This window comes from Oncorhynchus clarkii, chromosome 16 (genome assembly GCF_045791955.1).
Source record: "Oncorhynchus clarkii lewisi isolate Uvic-CL-2024 chromosome 16, UVic_Ocla_1.0, whole genome shotgun sequence".
In the NCBI taxonomy this organism is placed as follows: domain Eukaryota; kingdom Metazoa; phylum Chordata; class Actinopteri; order Salmoniformes; family Salmonidae; genus Oncorhynchus; species Oncorhynchus clarkii.
Genome location: NC_092162.1, coordinates 59,382,013 through 59,406,574, shown reverse-complemented (window position 1 = coordinate 59,406,574; position 24,562 = coordinate 59,382,013). Strand labels below are relative to the sequence as shown.

General features: G+C 42.0%; 1 protein-coding gene across 3 annotated transcripts in view; it reads right to left on the bottom strand.

Annotated features, from left to right (window-relative positions):
- The window catches only part of LOC139368845 (solute carrier family 6 member 6a), a 35,565-nt gene extending 11,447 nt beyond the window's left edge, over positions 1-24,118 (bottom strand). The window contains exons 1-6 of one of the 3 annotated variants that reach the window (XM_071108257.1): positions 23,980-24,118; positions 12,155-12,384; positions 11,779-11,913; positions 8,120-8,354; positions 6,426-6,558; positions 1,610-1,744 (exon numbers count right to left, since the gene is read on the bottom strand). In XM_071108257.1, coding sequence (XP_070964358.1) covers positions 1,610-1,744; positions 6,426-6,558; positions 8,120-8,354; positions 11,779-11,913; positions 12,155-12,383 — 867 coding nt within the window. In that variant the 5' untranslated portion in view covers position 12,384; positions 23,980-24,118. Of the gene's footprint in view, positions 1-1,609; positions 1,745-6,425; positions 6,559-8,119; positions 8,355-11,778; positions 11,914-12,154; positions 12,385-17,136; positions 17,221-17,256; positions 17,567-23,979 lie in introns of those variants that run through there. The other 2 variants (XM_071108256.1, XM_071108255.1) reach the window with 2 other exon arrangements.
- Positions 24,119-24,562: the final 444 nt, after the last annotated feature.

Here is a 24,562-nt window from a genome sequence, read left to right as displayed (position 1 = left end):
GGATCCGGGTTTGGTCGTCGCAACAGGTTAAACATGTTGCGAGCTCAAATCAAATTGAGGGCACTGAATTGCTCTTCAGTGCACTCTCAAAATTGGGGGATAAAAAGGAACATTTCCATCAAAACTGAACATCTTAACTCCAGCAGTGAGCTAATTGAATTACATACACAAAAGTATGTGGACACCCCTTCTAATTAGTAGATTTGGCTATTTCAGCCATAACTGTTGCTGACAGGTGTATAAAATCGAGCACAAAACCATGCAATCTCCATAGACAAACATTGTCAGTAGAATGGCCTTACTGAAGAGCTCAGTGACTTTCAACGTAGCACCGTCATAGGATGCCACCTTTCCAACAAGTCAGTTATCAAATTTCTGCCCTTCTAGAGCTACACTGGTCAACTTTGTTATTGTGAAGTGGAAATGTCTAGGAACAACAACGACTCAACCGCAAAGTTGTGGGCCACAAAAGCTCACAGAACTGAACCTCTAAGTGTCGAAGCGCGTAATTATCGTCTGTCCTCGATGCAACACTCACTACCGAATTCCAAATTGCCTCTGGAATCAAGGTCAGCACAACTCTTCTCCAGGAGCTTCATGAAATGTTTTTCATGGCCGAGCAGCCGCACACAAGTCTAAGATCACCATGCGCAATGCCAAGTGTCGGCTAGAGTGGTTTAAAGCTCGCCGCCATTGGACTGGACTGATGAATCACGCTTCACCATCTGGCAGTTCGATGGACGAATCTGGGTTTGGAGGATGCCAGGAGAACGCCACCTGCCTGAATGTATAATGCCTACTGTAAAGTTTGGTGGAGGAGGAATAATGGTCTGGGGCTGATTTCAAGGATCGGGCTAGGCCCCTTAGTTCCAGTGAAGATAAATCTTAACACCACAGCATACAATGGAATTCTAGATGATTCTGTGCTTCCAACTTTATGGCAACAGTTTTGGGAAGGCCCTTTCCTGTTTCAGCATGACAATTCCCCCGTGCACAAAGCGAGGTCCACACAGAAATGGTTTGTCAAGATCGGTGTGGAAGAACTTGACTGGGATGAATTGGAACGTCGACTGCGAGCCAGGCCTAATCACCCAACATCAGTGCCTGACCTCACTAATGCTCTTATGGCTGAATGGAAGCAAGTCCCCACAGCAATGTTCCAACATCTAGTGGAAAGCCTTCCCAAAGGAGAGGAGGTTGTTATAGCAGCAAAGGGGGGACCAACTCCACTTTAATGCCCATGTTTTTTGAATGAAATGTTCGACGAGTCAGGTGGTGTATGTCATAAACCTGGATGGTTGGAGAGTTCTAGCGAGTCTTGCATTGTGAGCGAGCACATGTTCTCTCAAAGATTATAGTGTCACTAATAATTCAACCAGCCCTAACCAAGGCTGTGTACCGGTTCCTTTTCCGTAGTCCAGATTACTTTATGATGTAGAGATATCAGTGAGAGGCCCTGATAGACGTGTAAGTAAACAGATATGCATTGATGCTGAAAGGGGATATGTGTAGTTATGTCATTGGGGGCAGGCGGAGGGGATTGCACAGAGACAGGGAAGATGGGTAGAGGGGTGGGGGTGAGGGTTTGGGTAAGAGTTATGGCTCCTACCTCTGGGTCCTGTAGGCGGGTCAGGTTGGGGTAGAGATAGAATTTGATCCCTTCAGACGCCCCTGGCAGAGTCACTCCACGCACCAGCAGCACAATAAGCATGACGAAAGGGAAAGTTGCTGTGATATACACCACCTAGAGAAAACAGATAAGAGGCAATTATAGATTTATTAGCTGATTTAAGGTTTCATAACATCATGGAACTTGGAGAGGATACTTGAGGTAGAAGTTACCCCCAACTACAGATCTAGGATTCGATTACCATATCCACAATTCTTAAAGGGATGAAGAAATATCTGATCATGTGTCAATGGTTAGGTTGGGGGTAACTTCTACCCACTCCTTAGGGCTCCAGAGATAACCCATCAACTGAGGCCAAGGTTTCAAAATATAAAAGGTGGCGCAGTTGGCCATTTTACAGAATGGAATGTTTTTTTGCTAGGAAATACATTGGTTTAAACAAATAGGAAAGGGAGCATGGAATATACAGAAGGACACAACTGCACAAAGACTGTTGTGGATGGCATTGTGTGAGGTGTTTTCAGTTGGGGTGGGAAGCTGGAGTGAGTACATGGATATATACTTTACAATAGCCTTTTAACTGAAGTAACAGCTGCCGTCATATAAGTAGTGGCCTCCATAACATAACCTGGTGACCTGTAGAGCTCTGTGTTTGCTCTAGGTGCGTGGGGATAAGAATATGTATTACATGGTAATAATGGCAGCCTTTTACAGTGTAGATTTAAGCCACTCCCTTGTTAAAATATGGTAATGAACATTTCAAGATGGCGCCGACAGAGATGGTTGCCTCGCTTTGAGTCCTTAGGAAACTACCCAGTATTTCGTTTTTTATGTATTATTTCTTACATTGTTACCCCAGGAAATCTTAAGTCTTATTACATATAGCTGGGAAGAACTATTGAATGTAAGAGCGACATCAACTTACCAACATTACAACCAGGAATACGACTTTCCCGAAGAGGATCCTCTATTTGGACCACCACTCAGGACAATGGGTCTAACCCCAGAAGCCGACCCAAAACAACAGCGCCACAGAAGGGGCAGACGGAGCGACCTCCTGGTCAGGCTCCGTAGACGTGCACATCGCCCACCACTCCCAAGTATACTATTCGCCAATGTCCAGTCTCTTGACAACAAGGTAGATGAAATTTGAGCAAGTGTTGCCTTCCAGAAAGACATCAAAGATTGTAACATTCTCTGTTTCACGGAAACATGGCTCTCTCTGGATATGTTGTCGGAATCGGTTCAGCCACTGGGTTTCTCCATGCATCCCGCCGACAGAGATAAACACCTCTCTGGGAAGAGGAAGGGTGGGGGTGTATGCTTCATGATTAACAACTCATGGTGTAATCATAACAGCATACAGGAACTCAAGTCCTTCTGCTCACCCAACCTAGAATTCCTTACAATCAAATGCCGGCCATATTACCTCCCAAGAGAATTGTCATCAGTTATCGTCACAGCTGGGTACATTCCCCCTCAAGCAGACACCAAGACGGCCCTCAAGGAACTTCACTGGACTCTATGTAAACTGGAAACCATATATCCTGAGACTGCATTTATTGTAGCTGGGGATTTTAACAAAGCAAATTTGAGAACAAGGCTGCCTAAATTCTATCAGCATATTGATTTCACTACACGCGGGGGTAATACACTCGACCACTGCTACTCTAACTTCCGCGATGCATACAAAGCCCTCCCCCGCCCTCCCTTCGGCAAATCAATCAAGATGTACCAGTGACTAGAACCATTCAATGCTGGTCTGACCAATCGGAATCCACGCTCCGGTCAGCCTCAGAAAACAACATAATGCTGGCTCGGTGAGTGAGTTTAGAAAGAAGTGCATTGGAGATGTTGTACCCACTGTGACTATTACAACCTACCATAACCAGACACCGTGGATGGATGGCAGCATTTGCACAAAACTGAAAGTGCGGACCACCTCATTTCACCATCGAAAGAGGTCTGGGAATATGGCTGAATATAAGCAGTGTAGTTGCCGGTACAGGGACAAAGTGAAGTCGCAATTCAACGGCGCAGACACGAGACGTATGTGGCAGGGTCTACAGGAAATCACTGACTACAAAAAGAAAACCAGCCACGTCATGGACACCGACGGCATGCTTCCAGACAAACTAAACACCTTTGCCCGCTTTGAGGATAATACAGTGACACCGTCGCGGCCCGCTAACAAGGACTGCGCCCCCACCCTCCTTCTCCGCGGCCGACGTGAGTAAAACATTTAAACGTGTTAACCCTGGCAAGGCTGCTGGCCCAGACGGCATCGCTAGCTGTGTCCTCAGAGCATGTGCAGACCAGCTGGCTGGTGTGTTTATGGACATATTCAATTGCTCCCTATCCCAGTCTGCTCTCCCCACATGCTTCAAGATGTCCACCATTGTTCCTGTACCCAAGAAGGCAAAGATAACTGAACAAAATTACTACTGTCCTGTAGCACTCACTTCTGTCATCATGAAGTGCTTTGAGAGTCAAGGATCATATTACCTCCACCTTAATGGTCACCCTAGACCCACTTCAGTTTGCATACCACCCCAACAGGTCCACAGACGATACAATCTCCATCACACTGCACACTGCCCTATCCCATCTGGACAAGAGGAATACCTATGTAAGAATGCTAATCATTGACTACAGCTCAGCATTCAACACCATACTACCCTCCAAGCTCATCAAGCTGGAGGCCCTGGGTCTCATCACAGCCCTGTGCAATTGGGTCCTGGACTTTCTAATGGGCCGCCCCCAGGTGGTGAAGGTAGGAAACAACATCTCCACTTCGTTGACCCTCAACACTGGGGCCCCACAATGGTGTGTGCTCAGGCCCCTCCTGTACTCCCTGTTCACCCATAACTACGTGGCCTTGCACACCTCCAACTCAATCATCAAGTTTGCAGACGACACAACAGCAGTGGGCTTGATTACGAACAACGACGAGACAGCCTACACAGAGGAGGTGAGGGCACTCGGAGTGTGGTGTCAGGAAAACAACCTCTAACTCAACGTCAACAAAACAAAGGAGATTGTGGACTTCAGGAAACAGCAGAGGGAGCACCCCCCTATCCACATCGAAGGGACAGCAGTGGAGAAGGTGGAAAGTTTTAAGTTCCTCTGAGTACACATCACAGACAAACTGAAATGGTCCACCCACACAGACAGTGAGGTGAAGAAGGCACAACAGCGCCTTCTCAACCTCAAGAGGCTGAAGAAATTTGGCTCGTCACCCAAAAACCTGATAAACTTTTACAGATGCACAATCGAGATTATCCTGTTGGGCTATATCACAGCCTGGTACGGCAACTGCACCGCCCTCAACCGCACGGCTCTCCAGAGGGGGGTGCGGATTGCACAACGCATCCATGACACCTACAGCACCCGGTGTCACAGGAAGGCCAAAAAGATCATCAAGGACAACAACCACCTGAGCCACTGCCTGTTTACACTGCTACCATTCAGAAGGCGAGGTCAGTACAGGTGCATCAAAGCTGGGACTGAGAGACTGAAAACAGCTTCTATCTCAAGGCCATCAGAGTGCTAAACAGCAATCCCTATCTCAGAGAGGCTGCTGCCTACATTCAGACCCAATCACTGGACACATTAATAAATGGATCACTAGTCACTTTAAACAATTTCACTTTAAATAATGCCACTTTAATAAGGTTTACAGTTGCATATCCAGCATTAAATCAAATCAAATTGTATTGGTTAGCAGATGTTAATGCGAGTGTAGCGAAATGCTTGTGCCTCTAGTTCCAACAGTGCAGTAATATCTAACAAGTAATATCTAACAATTCTCAACAACTACCTACTTACTACACACAAATCTAACAAGTAATCTAACAATTTCCCAACAACTACCTAATACACACAAATCTAAAGTGAATGTTGGGAAATTGTTAGATTACTTGTTAGATTTGTCTGTAGTAGGTAGTTGTTGAGAATTGTTAGATATTACTTGTTAGATATTACTGCACTGTTGGAACTAGAGGCACAAGCATTTCGCTACACTCGCATTAACATCTGCTAACCATGTGTATGTGACCAATACAATTTGATTTGATTTAATGCTGGATATGCAACTGTTTACCATAATGGAAGTGGCTAATTCTGTGTTCTGTACAGAGCTGAAACCACAAATTAGGTATTTCCGTAATAGTTCGCCAAATAGACAGTTGATCGGTATCCCAACAAGCCACAGTGGTCCTTTAAGTGGTTCAGTAATCAGTGTTGGACACAGCCCAGTGACTGTCCCGCTCCATTGACAGACAGACAGAGCTCTGAGGGGATCTGCTGTACTTGTACTGCACACTAACACACTGTCAGCATTGAGTCTGGCCAAAACCTAATGTACAGTACAGTAACTCAACGTCCTTAATCAAACAAACTAACCTGCCTGTTTCTGCAATCATCAACAGACTGTTACTGCTTTGTCAGTGACAGAGACAAGTTGGCTACAACAGAAAACACCTAGCACCCAGGTTAATGCCCTTAGGGAGCAGACAATACATATTAAGTAATTCCCTTTTTTGGGTGTATACATACACATGTAGGATACTAACTTGAGCCAGTTTGCACCAGCAGGAAAATAATTCTGCAGCAACAGGAAATGTGAAATATTATGTGGATTATAATTAATGGACATTTTTGTAGGGGTTGATACATTTTTCGTAGTAAAGTTGTCCTGCAACAGGGTGATCAAATTAAGATCCGACATCTGTAAACACACTTTTTAAGAGACTACAAACAAGCCTGATAACAACCACATCGTACTACTACTCACCTTCCCAGTGGACTTGACTCCCTTCCAAATGCAGAAGAAGCAGACAATCCACACTGCCAAGAGACACAGTGCTAGGTCCCACTTCAGTGGCCCGATGTCATCAATTCCAGAGGAGATGCTCAGCACATTGCGTCTTAGCAGAGAGGGGGCAGACAGCATCCAGGTTATTGACTGTTCTGATGGGACAGAACTGTAGGCTTATGTAGACCCCTGAACGATACAGTACAGTACATTTCCCACTCTATAAAAACATTTTAAAAAGTAGGGCAAGTGTGACATGTCATAATTCATGTGGGTCCTTTCCAAGGTTTTATGCCAACAGAGGTTACATCACAGCAGTGAAAAGCAAACATCCACATGATGTGACGGTAATAGTGTGTCTGTGAGGTCTAGTTTTCACTAACCCTCCTCTGCTCTAGCTCACCCTGGACCTGAATGAACTGTGCCGTGAGACAATTTTAAAAGAATATGACAGAATGTTATTTTCATTCTATGTGTTCTATTTCTGTGGAACAGACTCAATTCGTCGGGGCATGGAGTGTACAAGGTGACGAAAAGTGTTCCACAAGGATGCTGGCCCATGTTGACGCCAATGCTTCCCCATAGTTGTGTCAAGTTGGCTGGATGTCCTTTGGGTGGTGGACTATTATTGATACACACGGGAAACTGTTGAGAATTAAAACCCAGCCACGTTGCAGTTCTTGACACAAAACGGTGAGACTACCATACTCCGTTCAAAGGCACTTAAATATTTTGTCTTGCCCATTCACCCTCTGAATGGCACATATACACAATCCATGTCTCAATAGTCTCAAGGCTTAACCTGTTTCCTCCCCTCCATCTACACTGATTGAAGAGGATTTAAAAAATGAAGTAATAAGGGATCATGGCATTCACCTGGTCAGTCTATGTAATGGAATGAGCAGGTGTTCTTAATGTTTTGTACACTCAGTAAATATTTTTTAAATTTAACTAGGCAAGTCAGTGAAGAACAAATTCTTATTTTCAATGAGAAAAGTGGGTTAACTGCCTTGTTCAGGAGAAGAATGACAGATTTTTACCTTGTCAGCTCAGGGATTTGATCTGGCAACCTTCCGGTTACAAGTCCAACACTCTAACCACTAGGCTACCTGCTTCCCCATATATGAGTGGCAGAAAGTAGATATCATCTATGCTGGATTTTGTGTTGGCCAAATGTTAATAAGCATCATCTTAACCTAAATTGCGATTTGAAGTTAAGTGGTTGTGGCTTCCCAAGAGGATACAATTTTGGCAGGACTTTTAAGAGGAAAGGAAAAGGATAATACCCCTTGATCCAAATATAGTACAGTGAAATGATCCAATTTAAAGATAGAATGAACCTCATGATAGAGGGGGGATTTCTTGGAAATGTTGCCCATTCAAACATAAGTTTACAGCAAACAAGGAAGAGGCACAGTATCTGCACTGTTTATATTTAAGTTTGTTTTTGGCATTGTAAACCTGTCTGTGTTCACGTGCGTGTGTATGCATGAAAGGTGTGTGTGTGTGTGTGTGTGTGTGTGTGTGTGTGTGTGTGTGTGTGTGTGTGTGTGTGTGTGTGTGTGTGTGTGTGTGTGTGTGTGTGTGTGTGTGTGTGTGTGTGTGTGTGTGCATGTGTTTGTGTTTGTCTGTCAGTACAGAGTCAACCCAGCTGTCAGACAGTGAGTACTCACTCCCAGAACTCAGTGACGGGGGAGGTGAAGTTGGTGATATTGGCAGCCAGCATCAAGGTCTTGTTCTTGCGGACTGTGTCCTCCACACACCGGTCTGTGTTCCACGGCTGATTGCATTTGGCCCAGGGCAGCTCCGGTTGAAAGCACTGGAATAGGTAGTAGAGTCCCCAGGCTAGAATCACTATGTAGTAGATGTTCAGGAGAGAGACGATCACGATAGAGGCATAGCCAATACCTACAGAGAAGAGAAATTATTCATTAAAACCAATACTGGATTGATTCTTTGTTATATCAGTAAACCAGTGCAGAAGCTTGGGAGTAAACAGAGAACTAGTGTTATTGGAATAAGTCACAGCCATGATGAAATCACCATGAAAATTGGGGTTTAAACAATTAGGGAAAAGAGGATACCTAGTCAGTTGTACAACTGAATGCATCTTCTGCATTTAACCCAACCTCTCTGAATCAGAGAGTTGCAGGTGGCTGCCTTAATCAACATCCACATCATCAGCACCAGGGGAAACAGTGGGTTAACTACCTTGCTCAGGGGAAGAATGACAGATTTGTACCTTGTCAGCTCAGGGATTTGATCCAGCAACCATTTGGTTACTGGCCCAAAGCTCTAAACCGGCAGGCTACCTGCCGCCCTCCACATGTAATAAAGTATCGATACATAAATAAACACATATTAAAATAATTAATTTGTTTAAACTATATTACGCAAATACCGCATATCTCATATCCAATGTATTGTATCCAGAGAGTGAACAGCGTATGGAAAGTATGTTTTCTTTTTGGACATTTAAGCAACTTTTGGAACAATTTTATAGGGTTTTTACAGGTTTGTTTCGTTAGGATAAATCAAGGGAAGATTTTGAGTTTGATTATATACACTTCATAATAATGTACATATAATAGTATCATATAATAACTTACTACTGAACAGACAAATATAATGACAATGATTTGCTAAATTGCTCACTTTTGCACCAGCAGTAAAAACAGTTTGGAAGGTTCAGCACATCTGGACAGTGGATTTAGCCAGAGCCATATATTTAGAGAGTTGGGCTAACTTTTTGCATTTTTTCAAATAATTCTAGACATTCAGTTAGGCTACATAGCATTTTTTTTTCACAAATCCTTGCGTAATGTTAATGGCGTGCTAACATGGCTGCCATAAAATGTTGTAGTGTGATGTAAATACATCATAATGCAGAAACACCAATGTCCCTGCTCTCTAAACACGGCTCTGGATATAACACGTTTCGTATGAAACGAGTGTCGGTTATTGCGTTATGCAAAAAAAAATAATTCTAAAGCAAATGTTTTGAAAGTATGATAACAGCCATAATTGATACACAGAAAAGGAACCATTCATTTCAATTGCCGTTTATCGTATATTGGAATCAAACCCTTCAATGCATTTACTGTAGCAGAACAGTGCCATAGGGGCTTCAATATGTGTCACTGAATCCTCTTGCACACTAAACTAAGTAAAGCCAACATTGGAGCTGAAGCACTTCAGTGAACAGCACTGACCTAGTGCCATTTGACTGCATTTATGTCTATAAAATCATTAGAAACCAATCCACTGACTCGGATGTTCACAACTCAACACTCCTATTTCAAAGAGAGGATGTTTCCCTGGCTTGAGTGTACTAACTCTGGTAATAATGACTTTAGTCGCAGAAATCCCCTGTAGACTTCCACTCCTCTGATCTATTTGTAAAGTCAGGGTTGTGTGTGTGCTGGGTGAGGCAGGGCAGGCCTTCTGACGGTGTGATAAAACACTAAGAGGGACAATGGCAGCCGGCCTATAGGCCACCTGTGGGCATCTGTCACTCTCTAGTCTATATGTGGGTAAGCAAACGTGTGCGTGCGCATGTGCGTGTGTGTGCACACGTGTGAGTGTGTGTGTGTGTGCGCAAGTGAGTGTGTGTGTGCGTGCATGCACACGTGCATGTGTGTGCCAGTTCACACAACCCGCCAGTCAATTAGGCAGCTGCCTCAGCACTCCTTGATTATTCAAGCTCATCAACAGATGCTGACGATTGGCTGCGTGCCCAGTCTTCAGCTGTCTGTTTCTACCTGCCGCTCCTGGCTTCATGGAATAGCAGTTTATGGCTGGGAACTGTTTCTCTACCTACTGGTCTACATGTTAGAACTGGTCTGCCAGTAGCATATCACAGTGTAAACCTATGGCAGGACCCTGACTGATAAGGAGATACGTTACAGTGCCAAACCGTGACGCCAGAACTGTAATAACGACATCATGCCACAGTAATATCCGATAACATATCCGTGGTGCTGACAAACAAAACAGGTGGCCCCTTACTGCCAAGATCTACACCGTGTTGCAATGTGTTTCTTTGCTGATCCACTGCATGAGATATTTATCATTTTGGGGCAGATCCCATTGCTAGGCAACTCGCTCTAACCTTTTCTGTTGCCATGGTAACACAGAACTCAGCACTACTTTACACAACCAAGGCTGAAAATACATGTGTGTGTGCATGTATGTACATAGCTGCCACCATTACAAAAAAATAGGCCAGTCTAAAAGCCCATTTATGCTTGATCCGATGTGGTCGAAGGCTCCGTATGGAGGGTGTGCAATTGCGGAGGCTGTGGCAATTGTGGAGCCTCCAGAGGCAAGCAGAGGCCAAATTGAGCTCCGTACTGCATCGCCGTGTGCCTCCCAAATGTTGTAACAATACTGAGGGCTCCATATAACTCTGTATACCTCCTCATTGACATGATTGGTTGACGGTAGGTGGGGGGCGGGAGGTCCTGTATAAACACAAACTCACTTCCTTGACTACTTCCTTCACAACAGCTCTGCTCAACAGCTCTGCGGTGGCTCCGCGAAGCACAAGAAGTATGAATGCCCTGACTTCTGCAGAGGCAGTATCATCGTAAATGCTGCACAGCCAATGAAGACATCGGATTGACCATGCAGCACCTTTTAGAGTGTTCAATGTTTGGTGTTTGATTATGTCCACTCTAGGCTCCAATGCAAATGAGGCAATCCTCAACTAACCTGTTCGTAGATCAGCAGCACTGTGTGCTTTAGCTAAATCCTTATGCATGTCAAAAACACAGTCAGAGAAAGTTGGCTGAAGCACATCCATATGTGAAGTAACTATGGTCCAATTACCCATCAGAACACAGGGAGGGAGAGCTCAGCAGAACTCAATGTCTGTGTACTGAGTCTAGCAACCCACAGACCAACAGCACAATCAGTGTTGTTGGATGCTGCTAGGGAGTTTCGCAAGAGCAGTCAGAAAAACAGAACTACTGCAGTAGTTGTCACTGGAATACGTTTATTTTTCATTTTTAAAGCAGGACGTGAATAACATCGAGGCTAGATCAAGGTCTGGTAACATCATTATTTTCAGTAGGGATTTTTGTCTGCATTGGGACAAGGCACTAAGCAGGCACAAAGCAGGTTTGGCGCCCCGCCTGAGCAACGCTAATGGAAACTGTGTTTAGGCTCTTCGCTAATCCCTCTGTCAGTCGCTGACGTTACCACCTACAGTACATGTCCAAGAAGGCTTACACAACCTCCTTTCCCTGCCTACTTTCCCGGATGACGACCGGCCTTAATGGCAATAGGGGAGAATGGTATTAGGATAATGGGAAGCAGTGTAGTGACTCACCAGTGAAGATGGGGCAGAGTTTTTCCCAGCAGGTGATGCCTCCCTCAGAGGTATACTGGCCCAGAGCCACCTCCAGGAAGAACACCGGCAGGCCTCCACCAAACAGGAAGATGGTGTAGGGGATGAGAAACGCACCTGGGTGGAGGAGAGGAAGAGAGAGAGAGGGAAAGGGAACAGACAGTTAGCCTACAAATGTCAGGGTCTACAGTATGTGCTCACCCACAGCCATTTCACAAACAAATCAAAATCCTGTAATTGCAGCCTCCGACTTGAGTTTTTTTTATAGGTTCCTGAAAACTATTATCAAACTTGAGTGACCCCCAACTTTAAGACCTGTCTGTATGGAGAAAGGGCCCATGCTCATTTGAATGCCTACCTCCACCATTCTTATAGCAGAGGTACGGGAAGCGCCACACGTTCCCTAAACCAACAAAGCCTCCGGCCACGGACAAGATAAAGTCTAGCTTGCTGGCCCACTTCTCCCTCTGGATGGGCTTGCCCTCTGCCTCGTCCTCCGGCCGCGTGCCCGGGCTCTTCCCTGGCGAAGGCTTCAGCGTGTCCTTGTGGAAATCCTTCAGACATTGGAGTTTCTCTTTCTGTGCCATGCTATAGAGGTTGAGAGGAGAGAGGACAAGGACAAGGAAAGAGAGAGAGAATTAGAGAAAGAGAGAGAGAGAGAGATGAACAGGAAGAGAGAGAGACGTGAGCCGGATAAGGCAGAGATAGGACGTCGCATTAGCAAGATGAGGGTCTCTCACGTGCTGTATCGTCAGCCATGGCGTGATACAGTGATACAGCTATGTGTCAGTATAGAGCCTGCAATGAGAACTGCTACAGGAGTTACTGTATCGCTTCCTCCTCGCCACAGTTATGTTTTATTTACTCCCCATTAGATATACATTCCATCTTGCATTGCAAATCTCTCTGGGTTGAATAATCTCTTCACTTGCACTGTACAAATATAATTTCTATGTGCATAATATAAGAAATCTTGATTATGTATGATTTTGTATCCATTAATTAACCAGAGACATCATATTGAGACATGTCCTGGTAATCAGACCTGGGTTCAAAGAATATGTCAAATAGCTCAATTGCTTTCACATACTTTCAAAGTAAGTATTCAGATATATTTTATTGAAAAGTAGTTTTAATATTTTAATGTATTTGGAAATACACTTGGAAAGTATATGGAAAACGAATTTACACTGACTCAAATACACTCCCATGCATTTAACCCAGGTATTTGAAAACAGTATTTGAAATAAGCATTGAACATACTGCCAAATAACATTTGGCACACTATTTTACAAATAACCATTCAAATACTCAAATAAAAGTACTTATTTTTGGTTGTGTATTTGAAAATACTCAAATACACAGAAATAGTATATTAATTAAGTGCCACTCAAACACACAGGTCTGCTGGTACTGCAGCTCGAACAATACATGAAGAACACAAATACAAGGAGAAGCAACAGCCTACCCTTCCCTTCAAGGTGGGAGTACATTGTCATCTAAGGAAAATACATATTTTGAACAGGATATACCGTATGCCTTTCAGACCACGCATAGACTAAAAATAATTTATTAAATAACTACAACACTGACAAACTCATGATATCCACCATAAAATGTAACCAGAATCACTTCCAAATAATTTTCCTAATGCTAAAAGCAAATTTAGAGAAGATACAGTGCCTTCAGAAAGTATTCATACTCCAAGACTTATTCCATATTTTGTTGCGTTACAGCCTGAATTCAAAATGGATTACATGTTTTTCTCTCACCCATCTACACAATACCCCATAATGACAAAGTGAAAACATGTTTAAGAAATTGTTGTACATTTTTTAAATGAAATACATAAATATGAATTTACATAAGTATTCACACCCCTAAGGCAATACTTTGGCAATGATTACTGCTGTGAGTCTTTCTGGGTAAGTCTCCAAGAACTTTCGACACCGGGATTGTGAAACATTTGCCCATTATTTGCCCATTTTCAGGTCTTGACATAGATTTTCAAGTAGACTTCATTCAAAACTGTAACTCGGACACTCAGGAACATTCACTGTCTTCTTGGTAAGAAACTCCAGTGTAGATTTGGCCTTTTGTTTTAGGTTGTTGTCCTGCTGAAAGTCGAATTCATCTCCCAGTATCTGGTGGAAAGCAGACTGAAGCAGGATTTTGCCTTTGCTCCATTTTTATCCAGAAAAACTACCCAGTCCTTTATTACAATTACAAGCATACGCATTATATGATGCAGCCACCACTATGCTTGCAAATATGGAGAGTGGTACTCAGTAATGTGTTGTATTGTACTTGCCCCAAACTTAACATTTTGTATTCAGGGCAAAAAGTGAATTTCTTTGCCACATTCTTTGCAGTATTACCTCAGTGCCTTGTTGCAAACAAGATACATGCTTTGGAATATTCTGTACAGGCTTCCTTATTTTCACTCTGTCAATTGGAGTAACCACAATCCATCCTCACTGTTCTCCTATCACAGCCATTAAACTCTGTAACTGTTTAAAAGTCACCATTTACCTCAAGGTGAAATCCCTGAGTAGTTTCCTTCCTTTCCAGCAACTGAGTTAAGAAGGATTCCTGTATCTTTGTAGTGACTGGGTGTATTGATACACCGTACAGAGTGTAATTAATAACCGCACCATGCACCAAGGGATATTCAATGTCTGCTTTTTTTTACCCATCAACCAATAGGTGCCCTTCTTTGCGAGGCGTTGGAAAACCTCCCTGGTCTTTGTGGTTGAATCTGTATTTGAAATTCACTACTCGACTGAGGGACCTTACAGATAATTGTATGTGTAGGGTACAGAGATTAGGTAGTCATTAAAAAAATAATATTAAACACCGTTAATGCAACTTATTATGAGACTTGTTAAGCACATTTTTACAAAATGAACAAATTATTATTTACAATGACAGCCACTTGGGGAACAACTGCCTTGTTCAGGGGCAGATTTGTACCTTGTCAGCTTGGGGATTTGATCCAGCATCCTCTCGGTTACTGACCCAATGCTCTAATCACTAGGCTACCTGCCGCCCCAAACTTATTAAGCCTTGCCATAAGAAAAGGGTTAAATACTTATTGGCTCAGGACATTTCAGCTTTTAATTTTGTTGTCATTTGTAAACATTTCTAAAAACATAATTCTACTTTGATATTATGGGGTATTGCGGATCCATTTTAAATTCAGGCTGTAACACATCAAAATGTGTAAAATTCAAGGGGTGTGAATACTTTCTGAAGGCCGTTTCTGCATCCGTGTCCATTCCGAAAGCTTGGATGGGTTCTGGAAGATCCCACAGCTTAAGTTCACTGAATGTTTATACTGTAAACAGCCTTTCCAAGAAAGACAGGATTTGGAATTACTGTCTCAGGTATCCCGTTTCCCTGCCTGTGCCAAAGGGCTGTAAAACAATCAAAGCATGGCAGGGCAGGAGAAATTCCTTGGACATGGTAAGACACAAATGGATTTAAGCTTCCTGCAGGAATACAATGAATGGTGTCGTAGAAGAATGAAACAGGAAGAATGAAAAAAGCAACTATGATTAATTGTAAGTCTGATAATACCAGTGTAACAGAGCAAGGTTTCCTGTCCTTTTGAGGCAGGCTCAGACTGAAATGCAGTTGGCAGAAACACAGAAACGGAGAACATTAAAGGCTTCCCCTCTACTCTCGCTGGCTCCAATGGAAATCTGTCATTGAAGATTGTGTGCCTCACAAAAGCTTACGAGTCAGTTGACTAGGTGCTTGGTTTCCAAAAGACTCACAGAACAATAGCTAGAGAACAAATCTTTCTCCAATAAGTAAACATTTCTCTTTAAGCCTCTGAAAGTAACAGTAAAATTCAAAGTTGATTTATAGTTGGATCTCTCAACAATACATACTATTGTCAGACACCCTGATGAAATGTAAGCCTATACGCATTGGTGTATTTTAATAATATCAGCCCATACATTAAAGGCTTTTTAACTTTCAAACCTACACGAGCGCTTGGACTTGCCACTTAACACTTAGCACCATTTGTGGTTATAATTTTTGCTTTTGCTTTTCAAATACATACATGTATTACCAGTTTACAGAACAATCTATCCAAACTACTCTCAGTTGAAAGGCAACCATAGATCTTTAAAACATAAGGTATCTTCATTCACCTTGTCGTGTGACTAGCACTCCAGACAGTTATATCCTGTAGCCACTGTACAGGCAGACTAAGAAATTGAACAGAGCTGCTTTTAAGCAACTCCACACACATTGTAGCTACTCAGAGACAAATACCACATTGTGAAAATCTAATGCAAAGCTGCACTCATTGACCAGTGACCGCTCTGTGCTTCTGTTTTTCAGAGTCTGATAAAAAAGTTAACTTGTTATGCAGTCTCAAATAACTACTTATTAGTTCATTAAATGATTAAAAGGGAAATTTCATTTTAACTTCATATTCATAATCTCCAGCACCACCCCAACATCAACATATGTGAAAGTGGATCATTTCTATGTTTTGTATTAAAAAAGATATGCAGATTAGTGTTTCCAATGACATCATCAACTAATTAGTAGACAATTAGTGGGCAATGCCTACTCATAATTGGTAAAAAATCACACGATGCACACTGATGATGTCACTGGAAACACTTATCTTCCTCTATCTTTTTTACGACAACTCATAGAAATGCAAAATTTCCACATAAGTTGATGTTGGGGTGGTGCTGAATATGAAATTGACAAAATGTGAAATTGCCCTTTAAATGGCTGTTTGAGCTACAACCACACAGCCCCTCATTACTAAATCAAGCTCCAGTTAAGGTCCTCTCCATCGCTCTGCTCATTCCGCTGTCATTTTCCAGGTTCTCTCTGTCTCTGTTATGCATGACAAGTCAACTTGAATTGCTTTCCACTCTCAAACCTCATTACATAACTGTATCAGCTCTCACACACTCTATTTTTCTTCCTCTCTCTATCCCTCTATCACTCTCTTGCTCTATGTGCTTTCACCTGCTGGGTGCTGGGAGGCTGTCTGCCGTCAGACTTAAGGCAAACCGTCCGTGACCCACCCAGACACCCTTGACCAGACATTCTCAAACCCTTCTAAAACATCACACTGTCATTATCTGAAAACACCGCATTAGACACATCACCAACTTAGCATTCAATCAAACATAAAGAAAGATTCTGTAAGAAACATGCATTGCAAAAGATAAAAGGCAAATGGAAATAAAGGACTGAATGCAATCCTTAGTCTTTGTGAAGTAGCTCCCCCTTTTCACACTCAAACAAAGCATTAACAAAGCCGTTTAAAATGTGCAAATTCGAAAGTTTCTAAGTACTTACATGAAGTTGTCCATTCAGATTAAACAAAAAGCATCCCAAAACAGAACTTAATAATCACTTGACATACAGATTTAGATAAGGCTATGTTATTATTTCAGTTGAGTAATTCCAAAGACTTACATTTCCTTCATGGCTGTAGATATATGTAGTATGCTTCTCTCTCAGCTGTCACCATTCCTCTGTACTGAATGTCTTTATGCCAACACTGCTCACAAGAAGTGAAGCTGACAGCGAGTCCCGCCCTCAGCTAAAGACAATTAAATCCTATGTGGAGATTGGGCACAGCCTCGCAGTCGCGGACCAACTCTCCAGATACTGATTCGGGACTGTAAATTTCCACTTCCCACTTACAACACCCCCCCCCCTCCCCCCACAACACACACTGCATGTGTCACAGGCACCTCTTATTCATGTAACTGAAACAGATGACAGGATAGGAAGAGGGAGGGAGGGAGGGTGTGAGCGGAGTAGTAGGCCATGAGCATGCAGAGGAAATCAAGCCTCATGGGACAGCTTCCAGGCAGGAGAAAGAAGCCCTCTTAAAACATTATGTGAGTAAGGGGTGGTGGCTGGACAGGGACTGAAGGAAGGGACTGATTGATGACTGGCTTGGCTGACCATGCTAAGTTTTCATGTATTACTGTCTTAATGTCCCACTTCCACATAGCATTGGAAATGTGGGACATTTCCTATTATAACTGCTTATGACTGTGTCATTTTACATCACAGCAAAGACTTTCAAATATCTCTATGGGAACTGTTTGTGAATATAAATATAGTTTTCTTAAAATCGGGGGCAAGATATAATCAGGGAAGTTTCTCTGTGGTGTATTTGGGAGCCTTCTACTCCATTTTGACATGACGTGTGCCAGGTTATCTCTTAAATGTAAACCAGGTACAGCACACTCTATAACAACACCTAATAAGGTGATGGTTCCTGTATTCTTCCCTGTTATGTTTAGACACCATAATATACTCATAAAGGATCTCACGTGTACAATAGCTGGCACGGTAATTAAAAAACAGTGTTAAACTTGACTACAGGATTTGCGCAATCCTTTTGACAGAAGACAGGGCTTGGCTATTGGCAGGCTTTTACACACACACATACATACAGAAGTAGTTACTTCAAATTATATTTCCACACTGCAAATATCCTTGCCACTTCTGGAAAAATACAACAACTCACATTGTTTTGCATAGTGCAAAGAAACTTTCTGTTACATAATGTTAACTTCTTAAGGACTGGGGGGCAGTATTGAGTAGCTTGGATGAATAAAGTGCCCAGAATAAACTGCCTGCTACTCAGGCCCAGTTGCTAATACATGCAAATTATAGATTTGGATAGAAAACACTCTGAAGTTTCTAAAACTGTTTGAATGATGTCTGTGAGTATAACAGAACTCATATGGCCGGCAAAAACCTGAGAAAAAATCCAACCAGGAAGTGGGAAATCTGAGGTTTGTAGTTTTTCAAATCATTGCCTATCGAATATACAGTGTCTATGGGGTCATATTGCACTTCCTAAGGCTTCCACTAGATGTCAACAGTCTTTAGAACGTTGTTTGAGCCTTCTACTGTGAAGTGGGGGCTAATGAGAGCTGAATGAGCCAGGTGTGGCAGAGCTCTGGCAGAGTGCCATGAGCTGATCACACGCACTCCCGTGAGAGTTAGCTGCGTTCCATCGCATTTCTACAGACAAAGGAATTCTCCGGTTGAAACATTATTGAAGATTTATGATAAAAACATCCTAAAGATTGATTCTATACTTCGTTTGACATGTTTCTACGAACTGTAATATGACTTTTCGTCTGAACTTTCGCCTGGACTTGCCCGCGCCTCGTGAGTTTGTATTGTGTACTAAACGCATTAACAAAAAGGAGATATTTGGACATAAATTATGGACTTTATCGAACAAGTCAAACATTTATTGTGGAACTTGGATTCCTGAGAGTGCATTCTGATGAAGATCATCAAAGGTAAGTGAATATTTATAATGCTATTTCTGACTTCTGTTGACTACACAACATGGCGGATATCTGTATGGCTTGTTTTGTTGTCTGAGCGCTGTACTCAGATTATTGCATGGTGTGCTTTTTCCGCAAAGTTTAAAAAAAATCTGACACAGCGGTTGCATTAAGGAGAAGTGGATCTAAAATTCCATGCATAATCATTGTATCTTTTATCAATGTTGATTATGAGCATTTCTGTAAATTGATGTGGCTCTCACCGGATGTTTTGGAACTACTGAACATAACGCGCCAATGTAAACTGAGATTTTTGGATATAAATATGAACTTTATCGAACAAAACATATATGTATTGTGTAATATGAAGTCCTATGAGTGTCATCTCATGAAGATCATCAAAGGTTAGTGATTCATTTTATCTGTATTTCTGCTTTTTGTGACTCCTCTCTTTGGCTGGGAAAATGGCTGTGTTTTTCTGTGACTAGGTACTGACCTAACATAATCATTTGGTGTGCTTTCGTCGTAAAGCCTTTTTGAAATCGGCTGGATTTACAACAAGTTTATCTTTAAAACGGTGTAAAATACTTGTATGTTTGAGGAATTTTAATTATGGGATTTCTGTTGTTTTGAATTTGGCGCCCCGCAATTTCACTGGCTGTTGACGAGGTGTGAGGCTACCGTCCCACATATCCCAGAGAGGCTAAAGAAACCAAAGTTATACTGTGAATGAGTTTCCTTGAGATTTGTCTTGTGTTCTGTTACAAATTGGCAGACAACAGAGGAGTAAGAGTGTGACAGAGCTCCTGTTTCATACAGTTGCTTTAAATTGTCAGTCAATGTAAAGTCAAGCAACATGTTTATATGAAACTGCAGACCCTTAACTTTTCTTGATATCATTAGAGGATGAAGGATTTTAGTTTATTTTACTTTATTCCACTGCATTGTGTTCTTAGACTGTTGACATTATCTTCTGAGACTGAAGCATTAAAGACAGAATCAAAGACTGTAAAATATCAAATGATTTGATAAGACCTTTAGTCAAAGGTATATCTTCTGTTTATGACAAATCATGCGCCCCTCATGCGCTGGGCATGGTTGAAAAAAGAAGAAGCCTTGTCTGCATGTTTTATAACAGCCAAACCATTCCTCAATTACTTAATTAATAGAGTGGAGTATTAAACGTTGTCCAAACCAATTAATATGTAGGCTCACTTGTAGCTTTGCTTCTATAATTTCTACTCACACCACCCCATACCACCCTTATTTGGATATACAGTGGACCGCACACAATCGTTATTATGTAATATAATAGATTTATGGAGTTGGAATGCTTGTCCTGGCTTTGAATTCTGGGATGGCTCTAAGAAGATCAAATTTAACTGACGCAGCTTGCCTGGAGACAACAGTCCAAGGGGAGGTTGTTTTTTTACTCTTTACATTCAGCAGATAAAGTTCAAATCAAGTTCATCTGTGAGGGCGGACCCTCTATATCAACATGACAGGATGTTACCGTGTAGCATGATATTATACAAAAGAGAAACATTCATCAAATAACAGCCAAGCATCCCAAACCAGCTCTCCGGTTCCCATTGGAAACAACTGGGGTTTTGTCTTGCACAACATTTGTATTTAAGCAAATGGAATACATTAAAGGGGTAATCCAATAACAAATGTCCATTTTACATATCAGGAGGGAGAGCTACAGCGCATTCGGAAAGTATTCGGACCCCTTGACTTTTTCCACATTTTGTTACATTTAGCCTTGTTTTAAAATGTATTAAATACTGTTTTTTCTCATCAATCTACACACAATACTCCATAATGACAAAACGACAACAGGTTTTTAATTTCTTTTGCAAATGCATTAAAAATAGAAAAACAGAAATACCTTATTTACATAAGTATTCAGACCCTTTGCTATGAGACTCGAAATTGAGCTCAGGTGCATCCTGTTTCCATTGATCATCCTTGAGATCTTTCTACAACTTGATTGGAGTCCACCTGTGGTAAATGCAATTGATTGGACATGATTTGGAAAGGCACACACCTGTCTATATAAAGTCCAACAGTTGACAGTGCATGTCAGAGCAAAAACCAAGCCATGAGGTCGAAGGAATTGTCCGTAGAGCTCCGAGACAGGACTGTGTCAAGGCACAGATCTGGGGAAGGGTACCAAAACATTTCTGCAGCATTGAAGGTCCCCAATAACACAGTGGCCTCCATTATTCTTAAACGGAAGAAGTCTGGAACCACAAAGACTCTTCCTAGAGCTGGCCACCCGGCCAAACTGAGCGGGGGAGAAGGGCATTGGTCAGGGAGGTGACCAAGAACCCGATAGAGTGGCCAGACGGAAAACACTCCTCAGTAAAAGGCACATGACATCCCGCTTGGAGTTTGCCAAAAGGCACCTAACGACTCTCAGACCATGAGAAGTAAGATTCTCTTGTCTGATGAAACCAAGATTGGCCTGAATGCCAAGCGTCACGTCTGGAGGAAACCTGGCATCATCCCTACGGTGAAGCATGGTGGTGGCAGCATCATGCTGTGGGGATGTTTTCCAGTGGCAGGTACTGGGAGACTAGTCAGGATAGAGGGAAAGATGAACGGACTAAAGTACAGAGAGATCCTTGATAAAAACCTGCTTTGGAGAGCTCAGGACCTCAGACTGGGGCAAAGGATCACCTTCCAACAGGACAACGACCCTAAGCACGCAGCCAAGACAATGCAGGAGTGGCTTCGGGACAAGTCTCTGAATGCAGTTGAGTGGCCCAGCCAGAGCCCAGACTTGAACCCAATCGAACATCTCTGGAGAGATCTGAAAATAGCTGTGCAGCGACACTCCCCATCCAACCTGACAGACCTTGAGGGGATCTGCAGAGAAGAATGGGAGAAACTCCCCAAATACCCATGTATTGTAGCGTCAAACCCAAGAAGACTCACGGCTGTAATCGTTGTCAAAAGGTGCTTCAACAAAGTACTGCGTAAAGGGTCTGAATACTTATGTAAATGTGATATTTATGTACATTTCTAAAAACCTGTTTTTGCTTTGTCATTATGGGGGTATTGTGTGTAGATTGATGAGGAAAATCAATTTTAGAATAAGGCTGTAACGTAACAAAATGTGGAAAAAGTCAAGGGGTCTGAATAATTTACGAATGCACTGTATGTCAAATAACAGAGATGTGGGATAATGCAGCCTGATGCTTGACCCCATGGCACTGTTATTTTGATAGGTGTAGAATACTGCATACTGGATCAGCAATAAGGTGCACACATCAGTATAGCTGCAGTGTATTACACATTCATATGACAGAAATATCAATACAGTTACCCCTTTTGATGTCTTCTTCAACAAGGGCCCATTTGAGTTAAAAAATTAAAAGGGTAGATATAATGATTTATCATATAATGAAGACAATATGAGATGAAGAATCAAAATGGTAATATGCAGTTATACAATGAAAATAAAATGCACATATCTATTGATTTCACATTATCCTTGGATTCTTTGGAAACAGGCTTCTGTGAGAAAGCAACATATTTGCAGCATCACTGTAAGTGCATGCTTGGCTACTGTCAACAACTCATTCATGGTTGGTTAGGAAAGACCCAAGACAATGGTTAGGAAATAGAGCAATGCCTAGTTTCATAATCCACTCTTGATACACAAAACAAAAACACAAGCCATCTTCATATTTATGACACATTAGTTTGTAGACTAGCCTACTACAGCCTATTGTGTCAGTGTATCAAAGACTCAACCAACACATCAATAAGTATTTATCCAAAAGGAGCAGCAAATTTGAAATGTCATTATCTGATTCATAAAACGTCACCTCTTTAAAGTCGAACAAAAGCCAATGGAGGGCGAGAGTCGATCCATTCTCATCAACGGATGGCAAACTACAACATTGTTGTTCCTAAAAAATATGGTACCAAAAAGGACACGCCTCAATCTCAATCAATGCCTGTTTCTCTGTCGGGAGTTGCGACTCTGTCGGGCAGAGTAAAGACAAAATAAGGGGGTTAAAATGTACAACCTGTTAACGGGTATTAAAACCATCTTAAACCGTCACAACTCATTCACGAACAGCATCGTCTTTCAAATAACAGTCCTCATCATCATTCCACTTTGACAAAACCAATCCATCGAATATAGACTAGGTTAGATTAAGAAGGCACACGTGGGAGAGACAGACAGTAACATCGTAACGGAGTGCGAAGGCTTGAAGGCAATACATCCACCCAAACCCCAAAAGTTGACCTCTTAGAATGCATCGCATTATAAAAAAGCAATGCTATAGTGTAGGAAATATTGCCTATTAATTTAAAGTATTTTAAACGCGGAAGCGCACTCACAAAGGCAATGGCAACCAAAATATGCCTATACTTTAATGTTGCATTTTGTCATAATTTTATGACAAATCAAACATGCCTAAAACCATTGGCTTTAATTAAATAGTTTGACGTCCAAAATCAATATAAGGCACCCTTGGGTTGATGTCCAAGCTATGGTGTTTTTAGCCTACACATCATGTGCGCTCACAGACACACGCACCGCATAACTAGGTTTTATACACACAGCAATTATTAGCATCACTTCAAATAAAACATTATCAAGCAGGGAGAGAGATTCCCAAGAGGACACTTATTTTTATATCTGAAAACATCAAAGAACAACATGTATATTTCAGTCAAAAACCTTGAGAAATTGTTACAGAACATACATTGGCTGCTCTATTCAGATAATATAAATCATAATATGACTTATATCATGAACATAATTTGAATATTAGCCTATACATTAAGAACATAGAAACAACAATCTTGCTATTACTTATCTCTCTGATGGGTAAAGATGATGCTTAATTACCTGCCAGGTAATTTTATAGCTCGAGCTGTCCCTTAAACTTGTGTTGTGCTGTGAGTGCTCAATAAAACAATTGCATCGGAAATGAATTACACGAGTTCTCTCTCTCTCTCTCTCTCTCTCTTTCTGACCTTTGTTTCTGAGAGCGGGTGCGCGTTTAATATGAGTTTGAGTGGAAAATCACCAGCTTCCCCATGCAACAGGAGAGTTTATTCTTAAAGTGACAGGTTCCCGCTAAATTGAATCGCTCGGCGCTCTCACCTCATCTGGCTCGATCAAGTCTCAAAGCAAGGCACGCATGTGGACTCACAAACTTAGCCAAGAAAGGAATGGAAAGGACAAAGGACATGAGGGACTGCTGTGGCGTTTTCATCACAGGCTTGGTAACCAGTGAAACATTACAACAACTATAACCCACATAGCCATGAACAATAATACCTAAAACATAAGCAAGGACCTGGTTGATGATAGGAAAAAGGGTCCTGAATGTAAGTTCCATCACATTTGTCTTCAGTATTGCACAACCTAAGAACATCAGGCCTAGCCCATTTTTCAAGGTAGCCTAATATGAAAACACAACTTTGTA